General features: G+C 36.1%; 2 protein-coding genes, 1 long non-coding RNA gene and 1 other non-coding gene across 4 annotated transcripts; all 4 read left to right on the plus strand.

Moving 5' to 3' along the window:
• The first annotated feature begins 589 nt into the window (after positions 1–589).
• On the plus strand, positions 590–4,752 carry LOC148929554 (E3 ubiquitin-protein ligase ORTHRUS 2-like). Its single transcript, XM_089056926.1, has 9 exons — positions 590–1,024; positions 2,339–2,874; positions 3,030–3,155; positions 3,341–3,440; positions 3,520–3,581; positions 3,656–3,758; positions 3,883–4,018; positions 4,146–4,360; positions 4,492–4,752. The coding sequence occupies exons 1-9, from the start codon at positions 590–592 to the stop codon at positions 4,750–4,752; spliced, it is 1,974 nt and encodes a 657-aa protein (XP_088913052.1).
• A 13,316-nt stretch (positions 4,753–18,068) lies between these two features.
• LOC148929555 (uncharacterized) lies at positions 18,069–19,412 on the plus strand. Its single transcript, XR_016137544.1, has 2 exons — positions 18,069–18,399; positions 18,774–19,412. It is a non-coding gene; the product is annotated as an uncharacterized LOC148929555 (long non-coding RNA).
• Positions 19,413–20,679: 1,267 nt separating this feature from the next.
• LOC148929556 (signal recognition particle RNA) lies at positions 20,680–20,982 on the plus strand. Its single transcript, XR_016130009.1, has one exon.
• An 852-nt stretch (positions 20,983–21,834) lies between these two features.
• LOC148929557 (putative F-box/LRR-repeat protein 9) lies at positions 21,835–24,583 on the plus strand. Its single transcript, XM_089057770.1, has 2 exons — positions 21,835–22,565; positions 23,698–24,583. The coding sequence occupies exons 1-2, from the start codon at positions 21,872–21,874 to the stop codon at positions 23,742–23,744; spliced, it is 741 nt and encodes a 246-aa protein (XP_088913896.1). The 5' UTR covers positions 21,835–21,871; the 3' UTR covers positions 23,745–24,583.
• The last annotated feature ends 553 nt before the right edge of the window (positions 24,584–25,136 follow it).

Genomic DNA, 25,136 nt, shown 5'->3' on the forward strand with positions numbered 1-25,136 from the left:
ACGTAAAAACAACTAAACAAAAGACAGAAGGGAAGACACCAACCACTAGCAACGCGACGACATGAGATCTCATGACAACAACTAACAACGACACTTCGTTAGATGCATGTACGTAAAGAATTTTTGTGAGAGCTATTAATTGTGAAATTGCTCAACGTAGAACACGATATCATAATGTCTCTGGTCATACAAGATCACACGAGTGTGACATCTTTAGTAAGGACAAAGGGAATACTATAATTAGGTGGTCTTATTTTGGTAGAAGAATTTATAAAAATATTAGCCATCTTTTGGGTAAATTTACTATTGAATTGAATCAATGGAATAAGTAGTGCTTAAAAACTGAATCTTGGAAGCAAGATGGATATTGACAGAAATTGAAAAAAATTCAAAAAGTTTCCTTTAAAAAGTCCCGTTTTCAAGTCCGCGCCAAAGCCCCAAATTCATCTTCTATATAAGTATTTGAGAATCCAACCACCAAACCACACTATTATTCATCACTTCCTCTCTCTCTCTGTGTATTCACACCTGTCTTCATTAATCAACAAGCAACCCTCAAATCTCAAACAATCCATCGGAATCGGAAATCATGTCTTCAAACCAAATCGGGCAGGTCAGCCAGCTCCCGTGCGACGGCGACTGCGTGTGCATGGTCTGCAAGCAGAAGCCGGCGGAGGCGGAGGTCCTCTCGTGCAAGACGTGCGTGACGCCGTGGCACGTGTCGTGCCTCACATCCTCCGCCCGGCCACAAACCCTAGCCGACACGGCCCACTGGGAGTGCCCCGACTGCTCCGATCTCTCATCCTGCGCCGCGCCCGCTGTCTCCGGAGGCAGCCTGGTGGAGAAGATCCGCGCGATCGAAGCCGATGCGTCGCTCACGGACCTGGAGAAGGCGAGGCGGCGGCAGGAGCTGCTCGGAGGGGCGAAGGAGGGCGAGGAGACGGAGGCTGGGGGTGTTTTGGGGATTTTGGGGGATCAGTTCAACTGCTCCATTTGCATGCAGCTTCTAGATCGACCTGTTTCGGTACAATTTTTTTGATTTTTGATTTCTGTGGCTGATTTGTTTTTTTTTATGAAGGATCTGAGTTTTTTTTATGGTGGAAAATGATTATTAATTTGAATGGGGTGTGTTTTTGGTAGTTTCACTTGGACGGCGTCTTTTTTGCTTGTGTGTGAACTGTTGTTGTGGTTTTTGAGTTTTGATCTGCTAAAAATTATTATTGATCTGATTATTAATTTGAATTGGTGTTTTAGTTTTTCTCTTTTTTGTATGCTTATACATATTCAAGTGATTTTTGCTGCTAGCTGTGGTAAAAATTCGATGTTGTTTTCGATTTATTGCTTTGCATGAATGTTCTTACAATTTCTGAGTTTTATTTGAATTTGGGCAATCTCTGAAGCCACATTGAGGAAGTATGGATTGGTTTCAAATGGACACATGCTTGTGTGTTGCCTTTCATAGGATATGAAGAAAGGTTTCATTCAGGGATTTTTTTTTTCTAAAATCACCCAAAACAAGAATTTTGCTGATGAATGTGTGAAAAACTCTCATCTTCGGTGATTTTAGAAAAACAAAGGTTCCATGAATGAGAAACTTTTTTTGTATTCTATGTGAAAGGGTAACACGTCAATGCTATTTCCTTGTGTTAAGGGAGACGCGGAGGCTTACCCGCCTTAGAATTGGCATGTTCAATTTTTTAAATGATGCACTGGTGTGTTTCCCTTTCATAGGATACAAACGAAAAGGTTCATTTGGGGTTTTTGTGTGTAGATATTTTTGTTGCATATTCAATGCAGTTGGGTATGCTATAAATGGCATCATTTGTGTTAATTATAAATGGAAGAAGATTACAAATGCTTTCTTTGAATATTTCCTATGTTTCATTTTAACTTATGTACTTGGGCTTTTGGAAATGGAATTGGAGCGTTCAATTGCAAATCCAATGTTTGTTACCGAAATCTATTTAGATATTGAATTAAATTATATCTCAATTCCATAATTTTAATTCCATATAAAAAATAGATAATTGGTGATTCAAATAGTCATAAAATTGGACAAATTCACTCACACTGCACACACAAAGCGCATAAATTGCACACATAGAGCACACTACACACACATAGCACACTCTGCAGTCTACACACACTCTGCACACACTTCATATCAATTACATCATTTTTACTGAACGAAGGATTTGTAACTGAATCCAACAAATTCAGTTCCATAGAAATTTGATTCCAAATTCGAATTCTGTGTACTGAACGGACCCTTAGTTAAATAAGCTTGATGATAGTAAAGCTTCTAAACTCATCCTTGTACTCTTGATTCTATTTTCAGACGCCGTGTGGTCACAACTTCTGCTTGAAATGCTTCCAAAAATGGACAGGGCAACAGCGCATGAAGACCTGTGCTATTTGTCGGAAGATGATTCCGGTTAAGATGGCTAAGGAGCCTCGGATTAACTCTGCCATTGTTATGGCAATCCGAACAGCTAATGCAGCCCAATCAAACTGCTCGGGAGGCCCTGCGAAGGTATCCCACTTCATCCACAACCAAGATCGTCCCGACAAAGCATTTACCACAGAACGTGCGAAAAAAACTGGAAAGGCCAACGCATGCAGTGGGAAGATATTTGTGACGATTCCCTCAGATTTTCTAGGTCCAATAACACCAGAGTACGACCCGACAAGGGGCTTAGGTGTGATAGTTGGAGAAACTTGGGAAGACAGGATGGAATGCAGGCAATGGGGTGCTCACTTCCCCCATGTTGCAGGTATTGGGGGCCAATCTAATCATGGGGCCCAGTCGGTTGCACTGTCTGGTGGTTATGAGGATGACGAGGATCATGGAGAATGGTTTCTCTACACGGGGAGGTATTATTATTTAAGATTAAGATGATATTATCTCGTTAGCAATGAAATCTGTCTGAACTTAATGTGAAACTGGATGTGCATAGTCTGCCAATACTTACTTTATAAGGTTCTATTAATAACTTTCCATTAATTCTTTATTTTATTGCTGGTTACAGTGGTGGACGCGATCTGACCGGGAATAAAAGGACGAACAAGAAACAGTCCTTTGACCAGAGCTTTAAAAGTTCCAACGAAGCTCTAAGAGTTAGTTGTCGCGAGGGCTATCCTGTACGAGTCGTGAGGTAAGCTAAAACTAATGCTTAGTAACTCTGCGCAAACTAGTGCTGTTTCTATTGTTCTTTGTGCTGTTTAGTGCATGAATTAGACGATGACACTTTCGTTTACTTGTTGAGTTTTCTAGAAATTAAGGTGTCTAACAAAAACATCAATACTAATTTTTTGTCATATTTCATTTTAATTGTTGCAGGTCTCACAAAGAAAAGCGATCTTCTTACGCGCCAGAGACGGGTGTGCGTTATGACGGGATTTACAGGGTAGAAAAGTGCTGGCGCAAGGCGGGGCAACAAGTAAATATTTGCCAAATAAAAATCTCACCTGTGATTTTTATTTGTATACTCTCATGACATTCCTTTTAAATTATTACAGGGATTTGTGGTCTGCCGTTATCTGTTTGTGCGTTGTGATAATGATCCAGCACCGTCGACCATGTGAGTTATTGTATATTTGTCTTGCATGATATATGCTTAAACTCTATGTTAAACTATGTACTTTTGGCTTGTAGTGACACCCAAGGAGATCGTCCGAGGCCTTTGCCTTCAATTCCCGAGCTGAACCAAGCTAAGGATATTACGGAAAGGAAAAAGAGTCCTGCCTGGGATTTCGATGTAAGCAACTTAGACTAACTTGTGTTGCATTGGTGATTGTTTCGCGAGGTTTGCATGAGTTTACGTCTAGCATTCTAGGATAAAATTACTTTTGAGACTCATCTGTCTAAAATTTTCCGTATAGGAGCAGAAGGGCATCTGGACATGGACGCGACCTCAACCGCCCAGTCAAAAAACGATCGTTGACGGTGATAAAGTAAAGATCACCAAGAGGAAAAACCGAAGCGGGACTAGATCAGTTAAAGAAAAGCTTCTGAAAGGTAATTTTCCCTTTCCTAGTCAAACACTGCTTTGATTATTAACTGTGGATATTCTCATGAAGCATCAGTTTTTGTTTCAATTCTCAATTTGTTTTGTATTTTAATGCTCTTGATAACCATAATGCAGAATTTGGCTGCCTCATCTGTCGGAAAGTGATGGTTCAGCCACTCACTACTCCCTGCGCGCATAACTTCTGCAAGGCGTGCTTAGAGGGCGCCTTTGCCGGCCAATCTCACATGAAAGAGAGAAAAACTGGAGGGAGGATGCTTCGTGCACAGAAGAATGTTATGAAGTGCCCATCTTGCACCCAAGATATTTCTGAGTTTCTCCAAAATCCTCAGGTACATGCATTATGTTTTGTTTTATTTATGTTTGGATTTTCATCCAACTGTATATTCTTGATCTTGGATGTTAGATGTGACATGAAATGGTTGTGCTAACGATTCAGCTTGAATATTGATTATATGCACAGGTCAACAGAGAGTTGATGAACGTGATTGAAATGCTGCAGAGCCAGTTGGAGGAGGAGAGCTCCAAAGCTAAGGAAAACGAGGATGCCCAAAGCTTGAATTCGAGCGAGAATGCTGAAGAAGAGGGCTCAGAAGTGGAAGTGAGAGAAGATGCTGACAGCATAGATGGAGATGCTGTTGGTGTTTCTAAGCGAATGAAGCTTAGCAATGATGGTGCACAAGCCGGAGAGGCAGAAGGGACAAAAGACGATGACATAGCATGATGCGAACTCGCATGGGAGGCCCGTGACAAGATTTATGACGCGAAGACTACAAGAAGGCCTCTCCAACTTAGTCCAAAGGGCGATGCATGAAGATTCATTGAAGCCTGAGATCGTCCTGGGAGCAATGAGGGTCGTCACATTGATCACCAAAGTCCCACCCGACTGGGTGACGCAGGAACGCCTTGGAAGATTCAGAGCATCCAACCCGGATGGGCGCCATATGACCGGATAGGTCACCCATCTGGGAGCCAACCCGAAGGCATCGTCGAGTTAGGAGCTTCCACCCGGAGGGGTGGCTTCCAGCCCATAAGACCACCTGACCAGTTGCTGCCCCACTGAAAGCGTTTAGGAGTAAGGGAATTTCCACCTGGGCGGATGGCTACCGGTCAAACAAAGCAACCCGGCCGGGCACCAAGTTGAAGGAAGACGAGTTCCAAGGCATTCTACCCGGACAGGTGATCCAAAGTTGCATGATTTCACCCAGGAAATCATGCAAAGATCTGTGGCTCCATACCGACTCTATCAGTTTAATGGATTGGATAAAGAAACGGAAGGATAGCTATAATATTGATTCTGAATTCGTTGTTCATTGTTACTATTGTTGTGATGATATTCACGGTGAATATTATTAGTTGTTGTGGAGGTTTTGATGGTTATCAGTATTTCTAGTGTTGAAGGTTGTAATGAGATTTTGTTGGAGGCGTCATAGTTCATATTATATCTCCCATTTTGTTTGGTATGTAGTGAGATATCAATGTACCCCTCTGTCTTTTATTAGTATCAATGTACAGCTTATGACGCCGCCCTCATTTTAAGGTTACCTAACTCCTTCAGTTATACAATGATGATGATTCTTTTGTTATTGTCCATTTTTGTTATTTTCAAACACCTATTGGAATGACTTCTTTGTCTATATATAGTGTATACTCCCTTCTGATTATATATTCTTATAATTAATTGGGGACTGGAAATTCCATGGTCTTGTTTTTTTGGAGGGATGTAGGCAAAAGATGTTTAGACCAAATAACAGATCTGACTATCGGTTTTTTCGACTTATGATGTCTTCTCTTTCCTATGACAGTGATTATGAATATGATCCAGATTTTTATTAGGATTGAGGATTTTGATGGTTCTTACTATATATTTTTCTTGACAATGCTAAGATTTTGATGGTAACCAATGTTTGGTTTAATTATATGACTTCAATCTTGATGATTCTGCTTTTTGTTATTGTCCTATCTAATTAAATATTCTGTGAGTTTATGTTTTAGAGGTAGACTTTATGTATGAAATGAAAGGAAGGTTGTGGATAGCTCTTCAGTCTAGTACCATTATTAATCACAGGAATTAATGCCAAGGGTCTCATATTGGACGTTACATTTTCTGATTATACTACAAATTAAAATCACGAAATTGTAAGTTTGTGACAATTTTACCGAATATCCTTCTTATTTACACACTCCTAATCATTATATAAAAGGATTCACCACAACCATGATAAAACAGAAAATGTTGAGCACAAGGAAGGAAATCTGAACTTTCAATTCCCACCGTGGGATCTTCATCATCAATCCCGCCTCCGTGGACTGAACTGCCCAATGACTTGACTGGGAATATCCTGCAAAGGTTGCACACTGAAGAGCGCGCAGGAAGTGTGTAGTAAATGGTGGAGACTACTCTGCAAGGATCCTGCCATGTGGCGCGTCATTGATTTGGAACTTCGACGTTGTTGTGGTTGCTCGCTCAAATAATTTAAGAGCATTTGCCGTCGCTCAGTTGATCGTAGCCAGGGGCAGTTGGTTGAGCTGAAGCTTATCGGTTTTGCAGCGGATTTGTTGATTCACTATGCTGCCGAGCGGTAAAATTCTTCAATTCCTTATATATTATGATGATTTATTGTTATTAAGATTAATAGTTTGTGTATTTTATTTTACGTTCTAATCTCATGATATATACAGATCAAGTCAGCTGCGATGTGTGACACTTTCAGATGCTCATATAACAGGGACTGCTTTAACTGAGCCAATCCCAAGATTGGAAGAGTTGCACCTCTACATGAGGTATATGCCTGAGCCCACAGATTTGGAAACCATTGGCATTTCTTGTCCAATGTTGGAATCATTCTCATGTAGTAACTCTTGGATTGTGAATCTTGAAATTTCTGAGCATGCTGTAGCAATTGGGAAAACCATGCCTAATCTCGTCATCTCCGACTTATTGGACAGAGGATGGAAAATAGGGGACTCGAAGCAATTCTTGATGGATGCCCCCGCCTCGAATCACTTGATCTTGGGGGATGCTATGGGCTTGATATGCAAGGGGATTTAGGGGAAAGATGTGAGCAGCTAAAAGATCTGAGCCTCCATCCTGTGTCTCCACCCTCTATCACTTATCAAGATAGGGATTATTATGACATTGACAGTGATTCGTCAGGTTATGATCCCTACAATGATAGTGATGATGAACGTGATAGTGATGAAGAAGATGATATTCATTTTGAATATCATTAGTTGGTATGAAAGGTCCAAAAGTGGTAATTGGATTCGGTGAACCTTGTAATCGACTAATTAATTGTTTTTGTGGCAATTAGCCGTATTATCTATGTGTACTTTTAATTTTGTTGTTAAGGTGGTTGATGATTATCTATATGGAGGACATGAGTACTTGTATTGTAGTTAGTATCTCTAATACTTCCATATATGTCTACGTTTCCACTCTTTTGACATGAAAAGTAGGCTAAGATGTCATATACAACTCTCTCGATCCCATTAAATATTTTATATTTGATTAGTGTAGGTTATAAGAAATTAATTTGGTGAAAAAAAAAAAGTGAATAAAATTAACAGAATGTGAATTTCACTTTTTTGAATATTCTTATTTTATTAATAATTATAAGTAAAATGAGTTAGTTGAATTATAAGAAGTTTACTAACTAAAAATAGTTCTCCCTATGTCAAAGAAAAATAAGTCCCGTTTTGTCATTGTGAGTGTCCATAAAAAATAGTCCAATTTTTAAAATGGAAATTTTCTCTAGTATACTTTACCTATTTGATAAACTTATGTTTTAGTCGGTTTAATTGGTATGTTGATGTCCTTAATGTTGAGTTTCGATGCTTAAATTGTCTATTTCCAGCCAATTAACCTATCTTTTGGAGTTTCATGTGTTTGTTGAAGTGTTCTAGGATAAATAGATAAAAAAAAAGAGGCAAAATTCCGACCAATCGTGGATAAGGAGGCAGCAGTGCCTCTAAAAGTGACACCCGGCCGGGTGAGTTTTACATTCAAAAATTCTACCCGGCCGGGTAGGACCTGAAGAAGAAGAAGAAGCCGGAAATAGTCACCCGGCCGGGTGAATTTACAGCATTAAAATTCCACCCGGCCGGGTATGTTGAAGACAGCGTTAAGAGTCCAGAAAGGGGTCGAAATCAGCCACCCGGCCGGGTGAATTTACAGCACTAAAATTCTACCCGGCCGGGTCGACCAGTTTGACGCGTTAGACTGCTGAAACGCGATTTTTGACGGAAAAATGAAGAGAAAAAGGCTAGGGTTGGAAGATAGGCGATTCATTGAGGATTCTACCGCCTACCACACAATACACACTTTCCCAAGAGCACTTTGAAGAGAGATTTGAAGATTGAAGACTACAAATCGAGAGATTGGAGTCTCTAATCCACAGAATCGTTCCACATGAGTATTTATTTGCTTTCTTTGATGTATTTGATTGAATCTATTGTTTTGATTTTCATGAAGAACATGAGTAGCTAAATTTATTGTGGAGTTTTGGTGAAAACTACAATGGATATTTGTGATTAATTCAAGGACTTCTTTTGATTGCTTAGCTCTTGTGATTCCTTTGTTCATTCTTGTGCCTTTTCAATTCGATTGCTTAGCTACCAATTGAGTTTGTTTACCTTTATAGTTGTAATCGAGAGATACCTATCTAGGTTTGATAAAGGAGTGAGCATCACTTTGATAATCTACACTCGAGAGAGGGGAACCTTAGTGAGGGCTTGGGTCTTTTGTTCTTTGGAGTTAATCTAAACATATTAGAAGGAGACTTCGATATTAAGGGTTAATCAACGGGGTGAGTACACTCGCGAGGGGGCTCAACCTAGACTAGCGACTTTCCTAGTAATCCTAGAGACATAAAATGGGTAGTCGAAGTTGTTGAATCAATCACAATATAATTCCATTGTAGTTGGATACAAAACTCTACTCTCCTCTTTGTGGTATCTTTTCACTTGTGCGTATTTTCTCTTGTTACTTTTAATTTCTTTTCATTGCTATATGCTTATAGTAGTGTTAGAACAAAACCTTTTCTCTTGGATTGTCTAGATAGTAATTGATATTTGTTCGTGGTACTTGAGTTGATACAATCTTGTCTCTGTGGGATACGATACTCTTGCTTGCTAATTGCTACACTAGCCCCGTACACTTGCGGGTATTATTTGTGTTAAAATAAGTTGAGTCACTATTGTTTCTATTCCCTCCGTTCTATAGTAATAGAGTCATTTTGCTATTTTGACACGTTCTATAGTAATAGAGTCATTTCCTTTTTTTAGTAAAAGTCAACACATTTTCACACACCTACTTTCTTCTTTCTTATTTTTTTTCTCTCTTCATCTATCTACCTTTTTTATTTTTCACTTTATTCTCTCTCTACTTAACTCTCACCTAACACAATTTTTCTTAATCTCCGTACCCAAAAGAAACGCATTTATTACTATGGAACGGAGGGGGTACTTTCTTTCATATGTTAACTGTTTTTTCTCTATCTCTTACTTTACCTACTATTTTTCTATCTCTTTTATTTTATTTATTTTCAAAAAATTGAATTTGTCTACTAATGACAAATATAATCTATTTTTAATTGACGTATAGAGTATCTTTTTCTCATATAACAATTTTACTAATTTTTTCAATCTAGCCATATTTATATTTCCTGTTTTTTAAAATTCAAACTGGGTCAACAGATGACGAGACAGTATCTAATTCTTCAAATTCAAATGGGGTCAAGAGGATTGGAGAATGTATCATAGTGGAGTAGAACTTTTTATAGCCAAAAATTTAAAGACTACTGACGCATGGACTCAACCAATTTATTATTATATCAACTCATATATACTTAGATTATTATTAGTGAAATGTAAATCTGATTTACTGAATTATGAAATCTACTTGTCCATAGTAGAAGAGAATAAAAATAAATATTACTAAAATTTTTAATAATTTTAACATACTACAATGTGAGATATTCCATCCATTCTATTAAAATATAGGCATATGATATAATACCAAAACTAAGATAACATTGGTTAAATAACCAATAAAAGAGAGGAAAAGAATAATAGTTAAAACAATGTTAGTGAATAATTTGACCTCCGTTATCATTAGTGTTTTAATGGTGATATAAGTTATAAAGAACTTAATGTATTTAGATAATTTATTGGAATAACTTTTCTTAAGTAGAATGTCCAAATTTTAATGGAACAAGCAAAATAAAAATTGCTTATATTTTTATGGGACAAAGGCATTATTATTTTATGAATGGGCATAATAACTTCTAATCCATTAGTATTGAGGCATTTTTGTAGACCTGTATGTTAATAATGTAGATAAATAGTGAAATAATGGAGTAATAAAATACTGCAGGTTGGAAAATTAAGTGAAAAATGAACCAAGTAAGCAAACTCACCCAAAATGATATTTCATGGATAGGCAGAATTCCTCTTTAATCCGTTAGTTAGTATTGTGGCATTGGGAAAAAAAAACCATGGTTGATTGGACGAGTTTTAATGTCACGGTGGATTGTATGAATTTTTATACACAATTAAATTATGAGAATATTTTTCTTATTTACGTTGTCAAATCGAATAAATGAGTTATTGAAAATTGAAATGAGAGGCTCCTTTATTCACCTGCCCAAGAAACTATTCGTATTCATGTCATGTCAAATAAGTTTGCAGTTTCTTGTGGACTGCCTTTTTTCTATAAAATATAAATGTGAGCCCAAATTCATATTTATTCATTTTTAATTTTCTATTTTTTCACAAAAATGCAACATCCACGTCCATACCATTACAAATTAAATAATTTAATTACTAAAACATATTTTCACATATTAAAATGCATTCAAATTATCCAAAATATTATTATAAATTATTAAAAAATTAATAATTAGATAATTAAAATTCTTAAAAATAAAAATTATATAATTAAAATCCTAAAAATTGAGATTGAGAGAGTTCTTTGGTGTAGTATGATTTTTTGTGTTGAAATTGAGGTATTTACAGAAGAAAATGTGAATTTTGAGATAAAAATTATGAAAAATAAATTAAAAATGTGAAAAAACGGATATATTTTATTGGATAGTGGGAATATATATATTTTTTTTATTAAATCTGAATTTTTCAAATTAAAAAAAAAATGATAAACAAATGTCGTTGGCCAACCAAGGCATGCCATATCAGTTGTTCGTGCTCTTGCCGTCGGCATGGACGTGCTCTTCGGCAAGAGATTGTCCGTGTCGTCGACAACAGTACAGCAGCGAGCACCTCTTCCGCAAGAGCACCGATGCGGATGCACTAAGAAACATATAAGGGACGAAATTTCTCCAATTTCAGAATAACTAAAATTTAATCGTCAAAGCGTAACTAGGGTGTAAGGTTGAAATAGTTCAGCGGCATGTAGTAGTACTACTTACTAAACAATTACGCACAGCAATATTTAGTATGTCTATTAGTAACGATTAATCTATATTATAATCAAATAATCTATATTAATCAACCTTTATAACTAATTAATGCAATTTGACATTTTCTGCTTGTAATTAAAATCAGGAATCAGAGATATCGTACGTGAGAAGCTTGATATCTTTATAGCAATTAAATATAGGAATTCGAAAGTTCATGAGTTGAACCGAGGAACCATTTATATCATCATCACCCACCATCATAAAATATAATCAGAAGAGAAACAAAATCCGAATCCAGCGCTCCGGTGACCCAATCCAGACCTCCTGCTCCGACGGCGGCGCCTCCACTATCCCCACCATGACGGCGAATATTCTGAAAAGGTTGGATGATGAAGCGATTGTTGAATGTGCGCAGCTAGTTAGTAGCACATGGTGGAAAATCTGCAAGAATCCCTCCATGTGGCTCCTCATTGATTTGGACTTTTTTCGACACCACGAGCTCCATAAATATGGAAACTTTGATATTGACCATGAAGTCCAAAAATTTGAGAACATTTCCTGAATTTTTGCTATAAAAGATTGCTGCTTATAATGTGGATGGGTTGCTAAACTACATAGCCGATCGGTATGATTCTTGGGGGTGTATTCTCTGCTGTGGTAAATAACACAGCAGAGGATGTTGTGCATGAAACGCACAATATCACAAATGAAACGCAGACCAACGCTTTTTACTCCTTTTTATTTTTAATTGCTTGAAGTAAAACTAATTCAAATCACCACCACTGCATGGCCACTTTCTCACATATAATAATATAAATATAAGGTCGGCCACTCTCTCCCATAAATACATATATTAATATAAAATATAATTTACATAAAAATTGGTTCTAAGATATTTTGTTACTGGTTACTCCTATTACTTTTACAAACAAATTTGTATTGTAAATACATTTGTATAAAAGTTGTGTAATATTCTTTTGGCACTGTTACTTAAATGATTTACATTATTGGTATATATAGTAACGGTGTAATTGTTATTAAACTAAGTATGTTATTGAATATAAAAATATATTCTCATTTAAAAATATTATTTCAGGTGTTGGAATTTTATTCAGCATAAAAATCATTAATGTATATTTATTAAGTAAAAAATTTATAATTCAAAGTTGATTTATAGAAATTAAGATATGATTATTTTATGTCAAAATATACTAAGGTTAATGACGAAATTATTGTGAAAATCTCCATTATTTTATCTCCCATAATATTATATTATATTATATATATTGATATATATAACGCGAGAGTAAATCATGATAACATAACAAATTTGTAATCCATACACCTGAAAGCTGAATTTCATAGTTCATACTTCATACAATGAGTATGCTACTTGTTTAATATAATAGTATTATTATATGTGAGAAAGTGGCCAGGCGGTGGAGGTGATTTGAATTAGTTTTACTTCAAGCAATTAAAGATAAAAAGGAGTAAAAAGCGTTGGTCTGCGTTTCATTCATGATATTGTGCGTTTCATGCACAGCATCTTCTGCTGTGTTATTTATCACAGCAGAGGATCCACCCCCATGATTCTTTTATTCTCTTTTCCTGAATTTTTGCTATAAAAGGCAAGTCTGTTTTAATTCATCTGTATTGATGCGGTTTTTTTGAGTGAATTCAGTTGATTTTAGATTTCTGATTAATGGAATTGCTTATGACAGATCAAGTCATCTTCGACGTCTTGAACTCAAAGAGTATAATAGTTATCCAACTGCTCATGACTTGATTCTAGCAATAAAAAGGCTTCCGCAATTGGAAGAGTTGCACATTTTTTCTATGCCACTCAATGCCGAAGATTTTGAAAGCATTGGCATATCTTGCCCCATGTTAAAATCATTTACATATGACAATAGCTGGAATGACTATTTAGATTTTTCAGAGCATGCTGTAGCAATTGGAAAAACGATGCCTAATTTGCACAATCTTCGACTTTGCCTTCAGTGGATGGAAAATCATGCGCTCGAAGCGATTCTCGATGGCTGCCCCCACCTTGAATCACTTGAGCTTGAGCTATGCCGCGGTCTTGATCTACATGGGTCTCTAGGCAAAAGATGTTCTGATCAAATAAAAGATCTCAAGTTCCATCCTTTAATTTGGGATGATGACACTGACTCCTCAGATTTGGAGCATGAAGTTCCATCATTATGAAATTTATTATTATTGATTAGATTTTGTTGGCTATTACTATTGTCTTGAAAATGCTGATAGGCCCAATGACTCTACTTTGTTTTTCACAAATGCATGGTTTTCCATTTGGCATCGTATTTCCAGGTCTACTGATTTTATCTATCTACTCTTTTTCTTGATTAAATGTGGAGCTTTTTGACCTTATAAATTCACAAAATTATTCCTTCAAACATTTTAATTCTATGAATAAGATCGTATCTGTTCCATTTTCCTTGATTTTTATAAGTCCTTGATTTTAGTTCTATTAAATTAAGATCGTATTTGTTCCAATTTCCTTGAAATTTATAAGTCCTAGTCTTATAGAATTTCCGATCTATATGTTAGTTTTATATCTAAATTTAAAAGACAATAACATGAAAACATTAAAATATTAATTCATGGACATAATACAGATACAAATAAGCTATCTTAAAAAGTGAGTACAATTAAAATTCAATATTGTCTTTGCAAAACATGCTATTTTTAACAAAATTGGATTCGATATACATGAAAATTCCAAAAGGTGAACAAATTTCTCGATGTATAATTGAGATGGATAATCTTTGATCAATCTTGTTCTTGTGTTAAATTTTATGGTTTTTAATTTATATTTTTCTCTTAAATCAAGTGAGTACATAAATCAATAATTATGAATTTATGATCTTGAAAATCTTTGTATAGGCGTAGATGAAGTCGTGTGGACTTGGGAATAGAAAATAACTTGATTTAGCCCAACATTGCCCAAATCCGTACGAAGTTGTGCAATCTGAATACCAATTAAGTTTGGAGCCACTTTGCATGGTCAGTGCACCTTTGCACAGTGCTCCAATTTGCCAATTTTTCATTTTGAACTTCATACTTTTTTCCATTTTATCTTTTAAGCCACTTCTCAAGGCACGAAAGTAGTCAATAAAATGACTAAAGTTCGTAAAACTAATAAAATAATTGATTACGGTTTGATCCATATCAGTAATGTTGGAACAATAAAAAAGAGGCAATTTATGAGAAATTAATAAGAATAAATGATAGTTGAGAAAAAAAATGATAGAATCATAATTTGTTTCATTTATGGGTCATGTTAAGTGCAAATAGTACTCCAGTGCATAATCAAGACCAATCAACATAAATCATTAGATCATAAAATCAATTGGCAAGATTAAAATTCCTAGATATCAGCATACGATGCACAAAATATCAATAATTGGGTAAAATTGTCCATATTTTAGAACCTATTTTTTTTTAGTTCTCATTATGTTATGTCTAATAGTAACAATATTTCCTTAGAATCTACTTTAGTCTTTTTTTTTACTATTTCTTCTTTCTCTTACTTTATTTTTTTCCTTTACTTTATTTTTCTTATTAATTGCACTTTTTTTTTCACTGGTGTTTGTACAACCTATATAGTAGTAGTATTTATGGTGTGGTGATTCTTGCTTTTAGAACCTCTATTTTGTGGGGTTCCCAGAATAACTGATAAAGTCTATGCTCAACTCCTTGACAGATCAACTCAGCTTCGATGTCTAACACTTGCGGAATATGGTATCACAGGAATTGCTTTGGCTCGCGCAATGAAAAATTTCCCACAATTGGAAGAGTTGCACCTTATTGTGATGCCAGTGCCCACTCTCAAGGATTTTGAAAGCATCGGCATCTCTTGCCCCATGTTGAAATCATTCACCTACTACAACTACTCTTGGGAGCCTCAAGAATTTACAGAATATGTTGTAGCAATTGAAAAAACCATGCCTAATCTTCACCATCTCCGACTTTCCGTACATCTTATGGAAAATAAGGGACTAAAAGCAATCCTCAGATGGCTGCCCCCACCTCGAGTCACTTGATCTTCAAGGATGTGCCGGTCTTGATCTTAAAGGGGCTCTTGGCGAAAGATGTTCTAATCAATAAAAGATCTGTGGCTCGATTTAACGCAACCAAGTTTTCAGCTTGACGATTGGGATGATGAGGACTTGTATGTTTACGACAATGCTGAATTCTGTTACAGTGATGATGAATATGATCCTGATTATTATTAGGATGGTTGCGATGAACTTTGATGGTTATTACTATGTTAGTCTTGAAAATGCTAGGTTGGTGAATGATGATGTTGTTTTGTTTTATTGAAATGGTTGTTGGACTTGGCATCATATTTGAGCTACTCAATCTATTTTTTTAGTCCTTTTGTAGTTTTGACAACATTAACTCAGGTTTGTTCCTTTGTTGGGCTAAAAGTTTCTTAGCCTTTAATTCGCAAAACTTTACAGTCACATAGTTCACATGCTTGCACTGATGTCTTAGATTTTATATATCAACTTCAAAATCGTCATATATTTACAATTTAATTATACACCAAAATCGTTAATCTCAATTACTGACCATAATATGAAATCATTATAGATCATTATTCTCACTCGAATGAGATGGTTCACTGCCTATGTGTGATCTTGTCTTTACAACTGTGTATGAAATGCCGAAACCTCTATTTTTGAATTCAGCTTCACAATTATGTTCGATATCACCAACCAACGACGCTAAATTTCTTATTTTCCCTTCTCGTTAAATTATTCAATCATTTTTTCAGTATACTTTATCATACTCAAAGGAACGCCGAAACCTCAATTCTCCTGCAAGGCCGTTTCATCCTCACCCCCTATATCATATTTTAACAAGCTTGTACAAAAGTTAAATTATAGATTTTGAAAATCATCTTCAAAATTCTGTTATATTTACAATTATGGACCAAAATTATTATTCACAAAGAATCCTTTGTTGATCATGTCTATATTAAATGAAAGAAACTTCCACAATTGGAACTATGATACAACAAGAAACTTCTATGATTGGAAAAGTTACACCTTCTCATCATTGGCTTCGCTTGCCCAATATTGAAATCACCCACTTATACCAACCGTCGGATTTCAAATAAAGAATATTGTTCATTCAATTCAATCAAATAAAAGCCAACATGTCTGTTGAAAATGTATCGTTTTAAATGGCACAAGGAAAAATGACATTTATATGAGTCGCTCAAACTCATTTATTGAATTTGTCCCTATTTAATTACTCCATAGAACAGGAATAAGAAGGGTCGTGGGCAGTTATCGAAGAGCCTCTTATTTCAGTTTTCAATAGTACATTCATGGCAATTGTCATTAGCATGTGTATACTCTCTCCCGTTCTAAAAAAATATGTGCACTTTCTATTTTCGTCCGTCTCATAAAATATGTGCATAGCATATTTAGAAAGTTATATCAATTTAACAATGCATGCCCCACTTTCCACTAATATTAATTTAACTACCATTATTTTCATCTCTCTTTACTTTGTCATATTTTTCTTCTTCTCTCTTTTACTTTACCAATTATGTCTTAATTCTCGAGTCATTTCCATTACTCATATTTTTATGGGATGGAGACGGTATATATAAGTACAACCATGAACTACCTCAAGTATTTTCCTAACCATTAATGATTGAATATGTTGAGCAAGGGAGCAAAATCGGAATTAAGCGAGCTGATGATCCAAACTGGCCCTGCAATTCCCATGGTGGCTGCCTCTTCATCATCCTCAGCCACGCCTCCGCTTCCATTATCGCCTCCATGGATCGAGCTGCCCGAGGATTTGACAGCGAATATCCTGCAAAGGTTGGATGTTGTCGAGATACTGGAGAGTGCGCAGAAAGTGTGCGCTACATGGTGGAGAGTCTGCAAGAATCCCGCTATGTGGCGCGTTATTCATTTGGATCATGGACACTGCCAAAGCTACAATCCGGAGAACATTTGCCGTTGCGTAGTGGATCGTAGCCAGGGACGATTGCTTGAGCTAAAGCTTTCCGGTTGTGAAGTCGATGGCTGGCTAAACTACGCAGCTGACCGGTACTTTGGTGCTTACTATTTTTGGTGTTTGGTTTATTTTTCGTGCTTTAATTCATTCTTTCTACCTTTTAGCCTAGCTTCACTGCAACCAAAAAATCTATCAAAGACGTTTTTTAATGCGTTTAAGGATGCAAATTTGATTTCTAAATATCTTAGTAACGCATCAAAAAACATTCTTATTATTATCCAACTAAAATTAGAGAATGCAAATGAGAGCGTCATAAAAAACCCCAAAAATTAAGTTAATTTATCATTAATTACAACACTTTCTTTTGTGTCATAAATTGTTAGTTTTTAAAATTTTCTGATTCAAGTAATTGTGTTTCAATTTTTGTTTCCACGTGATAACTTATTTCTTGGAACAACTTCAATGTTTGATCCAAGGCATAAGTTGAGTGAATACTTTTGTGCTCACTATTTAGTGAATACTAAAAAGGCTTGCTATAAACATTAAAATGTTGGTAATATATGATTGTCATTTAATGCTTTGCAGCAATGTATAGACCTAAAAGTTTCGACGGTGAATATATTGCAAAGGCTGCATCCCGAAGAGATACTGATGAGTGCGCAGTTTGTGTGCACTGCCTGGTGGAGAGCCTCCAAGGATCCCTTCATGTGGCAAGTCATTCATTTGGATATTCGACGCCGCTCCGCCCGCGATTTCGGGAACATCTGCCGTTGCGGAGCCCGATCTGATAAAAAATTTAATAACACGCGTGAGAGAATCTGCTGCTGCGCAGTCAACAAATTTGAGAACATTTCCCGTTGTGCAGTGGATCGTAGTCAGGGACAATTGCTCGATCTAACCCTTGCTGGTTAGTACCTTGATGGCTTGCTAACTTATGTAGCCGACCGGTACAATTCTTTCATTATTGCTCACTTTTTTGGTTTAAACCTAGCTTAATTAGGAGTATAATAAACTTAATCGTAGTAATATATCTCAATGCTTTCGTTTCTATGGAGATTATGATTTAAATTTACTATTAACTTTGTTGATGTCGACTTCTGTAACCTTCTAACCCAAATATCAGTTTTAGATGGAGTTATTTTGCCAATTTGCTATGTTCTTGAGTCATTTCTATTTCTCTTTTTAGTATTAGTACATGTTTCTTCTCGATTACTTTACTCACTCTTAGTATAATTAAATTTGTAAATTTTAACTTCAAGTTTTGTGGTTAGTACTTATATTTCTTTTCCCAGAATCACTGATTTGGTGTATGTTGTGACAGATCAAGTCAGCTTCGATGTCTTAAGCTTGAAGATCATCTGCGTAATTCTGGACAAGGAGGTGCATTGACTTTGCAGATAACAAAATTGCAACGATTGGAAGAGTTGCACCTTGTAATGAAGACATGGTTCCACTCCGAAGATTTTGAAGCCATTGGCATTGCTTGCCCAATGTTGAAATCATTTACCTATCACAACTGTGAAATCAGGTGTACGTACCCTTATTTTAGCCAGTACATTGCCGCAATTGGAGAAACCATGCCTAATCTACACCATCTCCGGCTTTGTCAATATTTGACTGAAAATAAGGGACTGGAACCGATTCTCAATGGCTGCCCCAACATCAAATCACTTGATCTTCGGCAATGCTCTGGTTTTGATGATGAAGATTCGGGTGAAAAATGTATTCAAAAAGATCTGTGGCTCTATTCCGACTCTATCAGTTTTGTGGATTGGCTTAAGAAATGGCATGATAACTATGATGATGATGTTGTGTATGATCATGATTTTATATATGATGGGGCTTGTTGTGATGTTTTTTGTTGGAATTACTTTTACTGTGGTTTGGACCCTGATATATAGTCTTCCTCTATTTAAGGATTTTCAATGATAATAGTCTTTATGAATGGTGTATTTAGACATTGTGCATACTCGAATTGTTTTTATTAAGTTGTAGGAGTAGTAACTGTGGGCTGTGGACATGGCGACATCTGCCATTTGTGGTCAACAAATTTGAGTACCTTGTCCTTCATGCAGTTGATTTAAGCCAGAGAAAACTGCTAGAGTTAACGATTGGCGTTTGGACATCGATTGAGTGGCTAGACTACGTAGCTGATCGGTATAATTCTTTCATTTCATATCCTCTGCTCACGTCTAACATCAAATCTGGTGCTTTAAAGCAGCTAATTTTAGTAAAATTTTGTGAATTTAATAACTGGTGTAGTTCTTTTCTTTGTGCTTTTCTCTTAAGCCTCTGAACTAATTTTGGTGGACAAACATTGTTAGAAGTCGAGCGGTTACAAAATTTGTTGCTAGATATTAAAATCAATGTAGTATGTAGTTAATTTATCTGGTTGTTATGAGGATTTGCAGTGAGGCCATACTTTTTTGCTGATTTTCTTATTCAAATATTCCCGGTGTGGTGATTCATAGTTTTAGAACCTTTATTTATGGTCTCATTCTGTTGTTCTGCATAGTCACTAATATGCTCTATGTTCTACTCTTTTCACAGATCATGTCAGCTTCGATGCCTAAATGAAATATTCTTATAATTAATTGATTTTCAAGATTCAACATGTAGGTGTGACTGTGTGAGATTATGTCAAAGAGGGTGGGTAGTATTATTGTGTAGTGGCCACATGCCACTGAACTAGTATCAACTATACTCAAAATATTGATGTTATGTTCTTGGTGTTGTGAATATTCTGCTTTTAGAACCTCTCTGTCCAGAATCATTGATATGGTGTATGTTCCAACTCTTTTGACTGATCAAGTCAGCTTCGAAGCCTTACACTTTCGGATTATGATATAACAGGAAAGTTTGAAGAGTTGCACTGTATTAGAATGCCTTCATTCAGTGTAGACGAATTTAAAATCTAGAATTTACAGAGTATGTTGTAGCAATTGGAAAAACCATGCCTAATCTGCACCATCTCCGACTTTCCGTAATCTTGTAGAACATAAGGGACCAGAAGCAATTCTCGATGGCTGCCCCCACCTTGAGTCACTTGTTCTTCATGGAGATGTCGGTCTTGATCTTGATGTTCGCACCAAGATGTAGTATCGTTGATCTCTCTAAGATGTTTATTCACCAAAATTAGTAACTTCAAAGTTTCTTATGTTATCCCACATCGATATCTTAGTATAAGTTGTGATAATATATAAATGAATGAAATGGGCATGTATATTGCTGGGCTTAGTAACGTTGGCCTATAACCCAAGTGGGGGCATAAAATTGGTTGGATATTGGCCCCAACCAATTGGCTGGGCTTTGCGGTGCTTATTCTGGCCTGCCCGTTCCAAGCTGGGAGTTGGGCCACGGGGCCTGTGCGAAGGCATGGGCTTCTTGGCTCATAGTGTGGAGGGCACCGCGTTAGGCTGGTTTCACAGAGCAACGACCACTTCCCGCTCTCGGCAGTGGAAGGATAACAGGCCGGTGTGTCGCTTGCCCGTTAAAGTCGGATGTGTTGGCCCAATTAAACAACCAATTTTTTGTACTTAAATCTATTATTTTTATTATTATTGAATCTAGTTGATTTTTTTTCAATATATCATGTGATTGTTGTGTAATCGGCAACCTTTATGTATTGTTATTCCTCATGTTTTTTCTACCCTTCCTGACAGATCACATATCACAACTGTTATCGAAGGACAGAAGTGTTTTCAGAGCATGTTGAGGAAAATGCAAAAAGCATGCCTAATCTGTGCTATCTCCGAATTTGTGAATATTCAATTGGGTATAAGGGGTTGGAAACGCTTGCCCATGGCTGCAGCCACCTCAAATCACTTGATCTTCGTTTATGCTCTGGTCTTGATTGTGATTTTGATTGTGGTAAAAGTTTTTATGAGGAAAGGACAGATCTTCGTTTATATCAATTCCAAATCATGTACAAACTATTTATTCTGTATTGTGCGTTATTTTTATAAATATAATATTTCATGCTATAATCAATTAATGTAGTGATTATTTGTATTATTAGATTGCATTTTATTCATTTTTTTTCCTCAAAATTAGAAATTTTCAAGGGAATTTCATTCTCTCTAGCGAGATGAGACTAGTTTTCCACTAACGCCCTTTATTTTTATTTCTCTTACTTTATCAATTTTGTACTGTATCTTTACTTTTTAAATTTTTTTTAATCATCTCATTAGTTTAAATTTATAGAATATGGAGTACGTAGCAGTATAATTTAAAAGCCAAAGTATTTTATTAAAATTAATGGAAATTCTAAGTAAATTATATATTTTATAATTTCCCTCCAAATATAAACGATTAGGGAGAATTTAAAAAATAAAATAAAATGTTAACTATCTTTTCCTACAAATTGAGCGCTTATTAAAAACACAATCGAACCATCTTCCCCAAATCAACACTCACACCATGAAGCCGCGAAAACGAAACCCTAAAAAATCGAAGAAATTGAAAAGGGGATCTCCATCCTCAGCCCCTTGGCCGCCGTGGATCGAGCTACCGGAGCATCTGACGGCAGATATTCTGCAGAAGTTGTATCCGGAGGAGATAATTGAGAGTGCGCAGTGTGTTTGCACTACTTGGTGGAGAGTGTGCCAGAATCCGGCCACGTGGCGCTCTATTGATTTGGACTATAGCCGTCCCGCCGCCCGCGATGAGAGTGTTTGTGAAGGGAGCTGCACACAAAAACTGCCACAATTGGAAGAGCTGCACCTTATGATGAATCCAAAGCTCGTGTCCGATGATTTTGAAACCATTGGGATTGCTTGCCCAATGTTGAAATCGTTTTCATATCACAACTGTTTCAATGATGTTGAAGATGCAGAGTTTACAGGGGACGTGGTAGCAATTGGAAAAACCATGCCTAATCTGCGCCATCTCCGACTTTGTTCACTTTGTGAACATGGGATGGGATATGAGGGACTGGAAGCTATTCTCTATGGCTGCCCCCACCTCAAATCACTTGATCTTCGGCTATGCTCCGCATTTGAGAAAGTCTCTGATTCTGGCCGAAGAAGTTCTGCTCGGGAAAGAAAAGATTTGTGGCTCCATACTGACTCTATCAGTTTAATGGATTGGATAAAGAAACGGAAGGATAACTATGGTATTGATTCTGAAAATGTTGAGCATTCCTATTGTTGTGATGATTTTGAAGGAGATTATTATTAGTTTTGTTGTAAAGGTTTTGGTGGTTATTACTATTTCTAGTCTTGATGGTTGTAATGAGATGCTGTTGGAGGCTTCATTATATCTCCCATTTTACTTGGTATGTAGTGAGATATCAATGACCCCTTTCTGTCTTTGATTAGTATCAATGTACAGCTTATAACTCCATTCTGCTTTTGTTATTGTCCAATTTTATTATTTTCAAACACCTATTGGAATGACTTCTGGTCTATAGATAGTGTATATCCCTTCTGTTTATACATTCTTATTATAATTAATTCATTTTTTCGAGTTTCAGTAGCTGTGAGATTATGTTTCGAATTTCATCCCTAGTAAGTTGGTAACATAATATCTTCCAATATTAACATTTATTTGGTAACACAATGTCTAACAATCTCGTTGTTGTTTCTACAAAAATTTCAACATTATGCTCATTATTTTATCTTATTGAGTTTTGATTTTTAGATGTAAATAATTGCTAAGTGCTTGAACTAACTTTGGCAGGTTAGAACATGATGCTAGTAAGGATTTTGGTTTATATTGTTGAATTAGTAATGCTTATAGAGAGAGCAATGAAATTTTGGTGTATAATTGTCATTTTCATGTTTTGTGGCAATGAGATCTAGTTATAGTACTTCTGAGGATGCGCAGTCGTATTCGCATAAAAGAGGCTATACTTGGTCGAAGATTCTCTTATTCATAGCACTTGTGCTTTTATCTTGTTGGATGAATATGCTAGCGGGATGGGAAATGTGTATTTCTGTTTTTGCTATGTCTTCTTCTACATCTATTCTGGCTATTTACTTATTTATACATCGAGATGGGGTGGAGGTTGAGAAAAGCTTTGTACATGTGAATTTTCAAGCTTGTATGATGATATTATGTTGATTAGAATAAGTATCATGTGTGTGTATCCTACATCTACACATGATTCTTTAACATTATGGATTTTGACAACCTAAATAATCCCAGTGTGGTGATTCTTACTCTTAGAACCTCTATTTTGTTGTTTCCCATTCATTCTTTACCCAAAAGCGCTGATATGGTCTTATATTCTGCTCGTTTGACAGATCAAGTCAGCTCTGATGTCTTACACTCGCATGGTATGAGCAAATGAAAAGTGATTGGACTGATATGATGAAAAAACTCCCTCAACTGGAAGAGTTGCACCTTATCAGCATGCCATCACTCACTCCCAAACAATTTGCATCCATTGGCATCTCTTGCCCCATGTTGAAATCATTTACATTTAATGAACATTGTTACGAGCATCCATTCTTTCCAGAAGATGAGGGTTTTGGAAATTTCTGCACTAAGCATGCTATTGCAATTGGACAAAGCATGCCTAATCTGCGTCATCTCAGACTTTGGGAACTAGTTGTATATGAGGAACAAGGGAGTGGAAGCGATTCTCGATGGCTGCCCCCACCTTGAATCCCTCGATCTTTGAAGATGCTCTGGTGTTGATCTGGATGAAGTTCTGTTTAACAGATGTATTGAGCAAATAAAAGATCTCATACTCCCTACTGACGGTAACACTAGTGATCCTGATTTGCTTGAAGATCCCGGATATGAAGGCTGGGATATCATTAGATCATCAAATTTGACATATTTCTGCATGTCTGATTCATCTGATGAAGGCTTCGATGATGATGATGGTTGTGGAGGATTTGCTGGTTCTCACGATTTCAAACCTTTTTAGATGAAAATGCTAAGGTGCCTGAGATTTCAAGATATGTCTTCACTTTTTATGTAGGTGTAGACGGTAAAGGTTTCTTCTATCGATTTTGGCTTAAATCTATATGGACAAATACCAGTCCTAACATTATAGTAGGCGTTTATGCTAGTTGATTTCAAGTTGTAAGGTAGCATTTTGGAGGTTTCATTATATCTCCCCTTTTGCTTAGTTTATCTCAATGGATTCTGTCTTTTATTAGTAGTTCCAATGGAGAAGATATTTGAGAATGTATTACACTATTATGTTTTGGAATGCATTTTGTACTATTGTTTTATTTTAGAAAATAATTTACCTTTCAATATACCTTTTCTCTTTAGAATGTGTTAATTTTTAAATACGGTATATTTCACTTTTTGATAAGGTAAGTAGAGCATATACCTCTTTCATTTATCTTTTCTTTTTGGAGATGCTCTAATAAATTACTCCATCCGTCCCAAGATATTAGACTCTTATTCCTTTTTGGGGTGTCCCAACATATTTGAGTCATTTCTATTTATGGTAAAAATTTACTTTACTACCAACTCCACTTATACTACTAAACCACATTTCCTAAATTACTGTGCCCAAAAGAAAGGGCTCTAATATCTTGGGACGGAGGGAGTAGTAATCAACGACTATGCAAGTAGACCACCAGTGAAAACAAGAAAAAAAATAAAAATATATATAAATATTTTTTGTATTTATAAACTCTATTTCTTTAAATATTTCAAGTAATTCAATTTCTAAATAAATTACTAAAACTAGTAATTTATTAAAGCAAAGAAGATGGAG

The sequence above is a fragment of the Salvia hispanica genome, chromosome 4 (assembly GCF_029641045.1).
Source record: "Salvia hispanica isolate PSC_SH4W2 chromosome 4, Shi_PSC_v1, whole genome shotgun sequence".
Lineage (NCBI taxonomy): Eukaryota > Viridiplantae > Streptophyta > Magnoliopsida > Lamiales > Lamiaceae > Salvia > Salvia hispanica.

Excerpts from the sequence above, each read along its gene's own strand:
- LOC148929554 (XM_089056926.1), top strand. The coding sequence starts at position 590 with ATGTCTTCAAACCAAATCGGGCAGGTCAGCCAGCTCCCGTGCGACGGC. Across the intron at positions 1,025-2,338 it reads TTCTAGATCGACCTGTTTCG|ACGCCGTGTGGTCACAACTT; the intron begins GTACAATTTTTT and ends TTCTATTTTCAG. Across the intron at positions 3,582-3,655 it reads GATCCAGCACCGTCGACCAT|TGACACCCAAGGAGATCGTC; the intron begins GTGAGTTATTGT and ends TTTGGCTTGTAG.
- LOC148929557 (XM_089057770.1), top strand. The coding sequence starts at position 21,872 with ATGAAGCCGCGAAAACGAAACCCTAAAAAATCGAAGAAATTGAAAAGG. Across the intron at positions 22,566-23,697 it reads GAAACGGAAGGATAACTATG|ATCAAGTCAGCTCTGATGTC; the intron begins GTATTGATTCTG and ends CTCGTTTGACAG.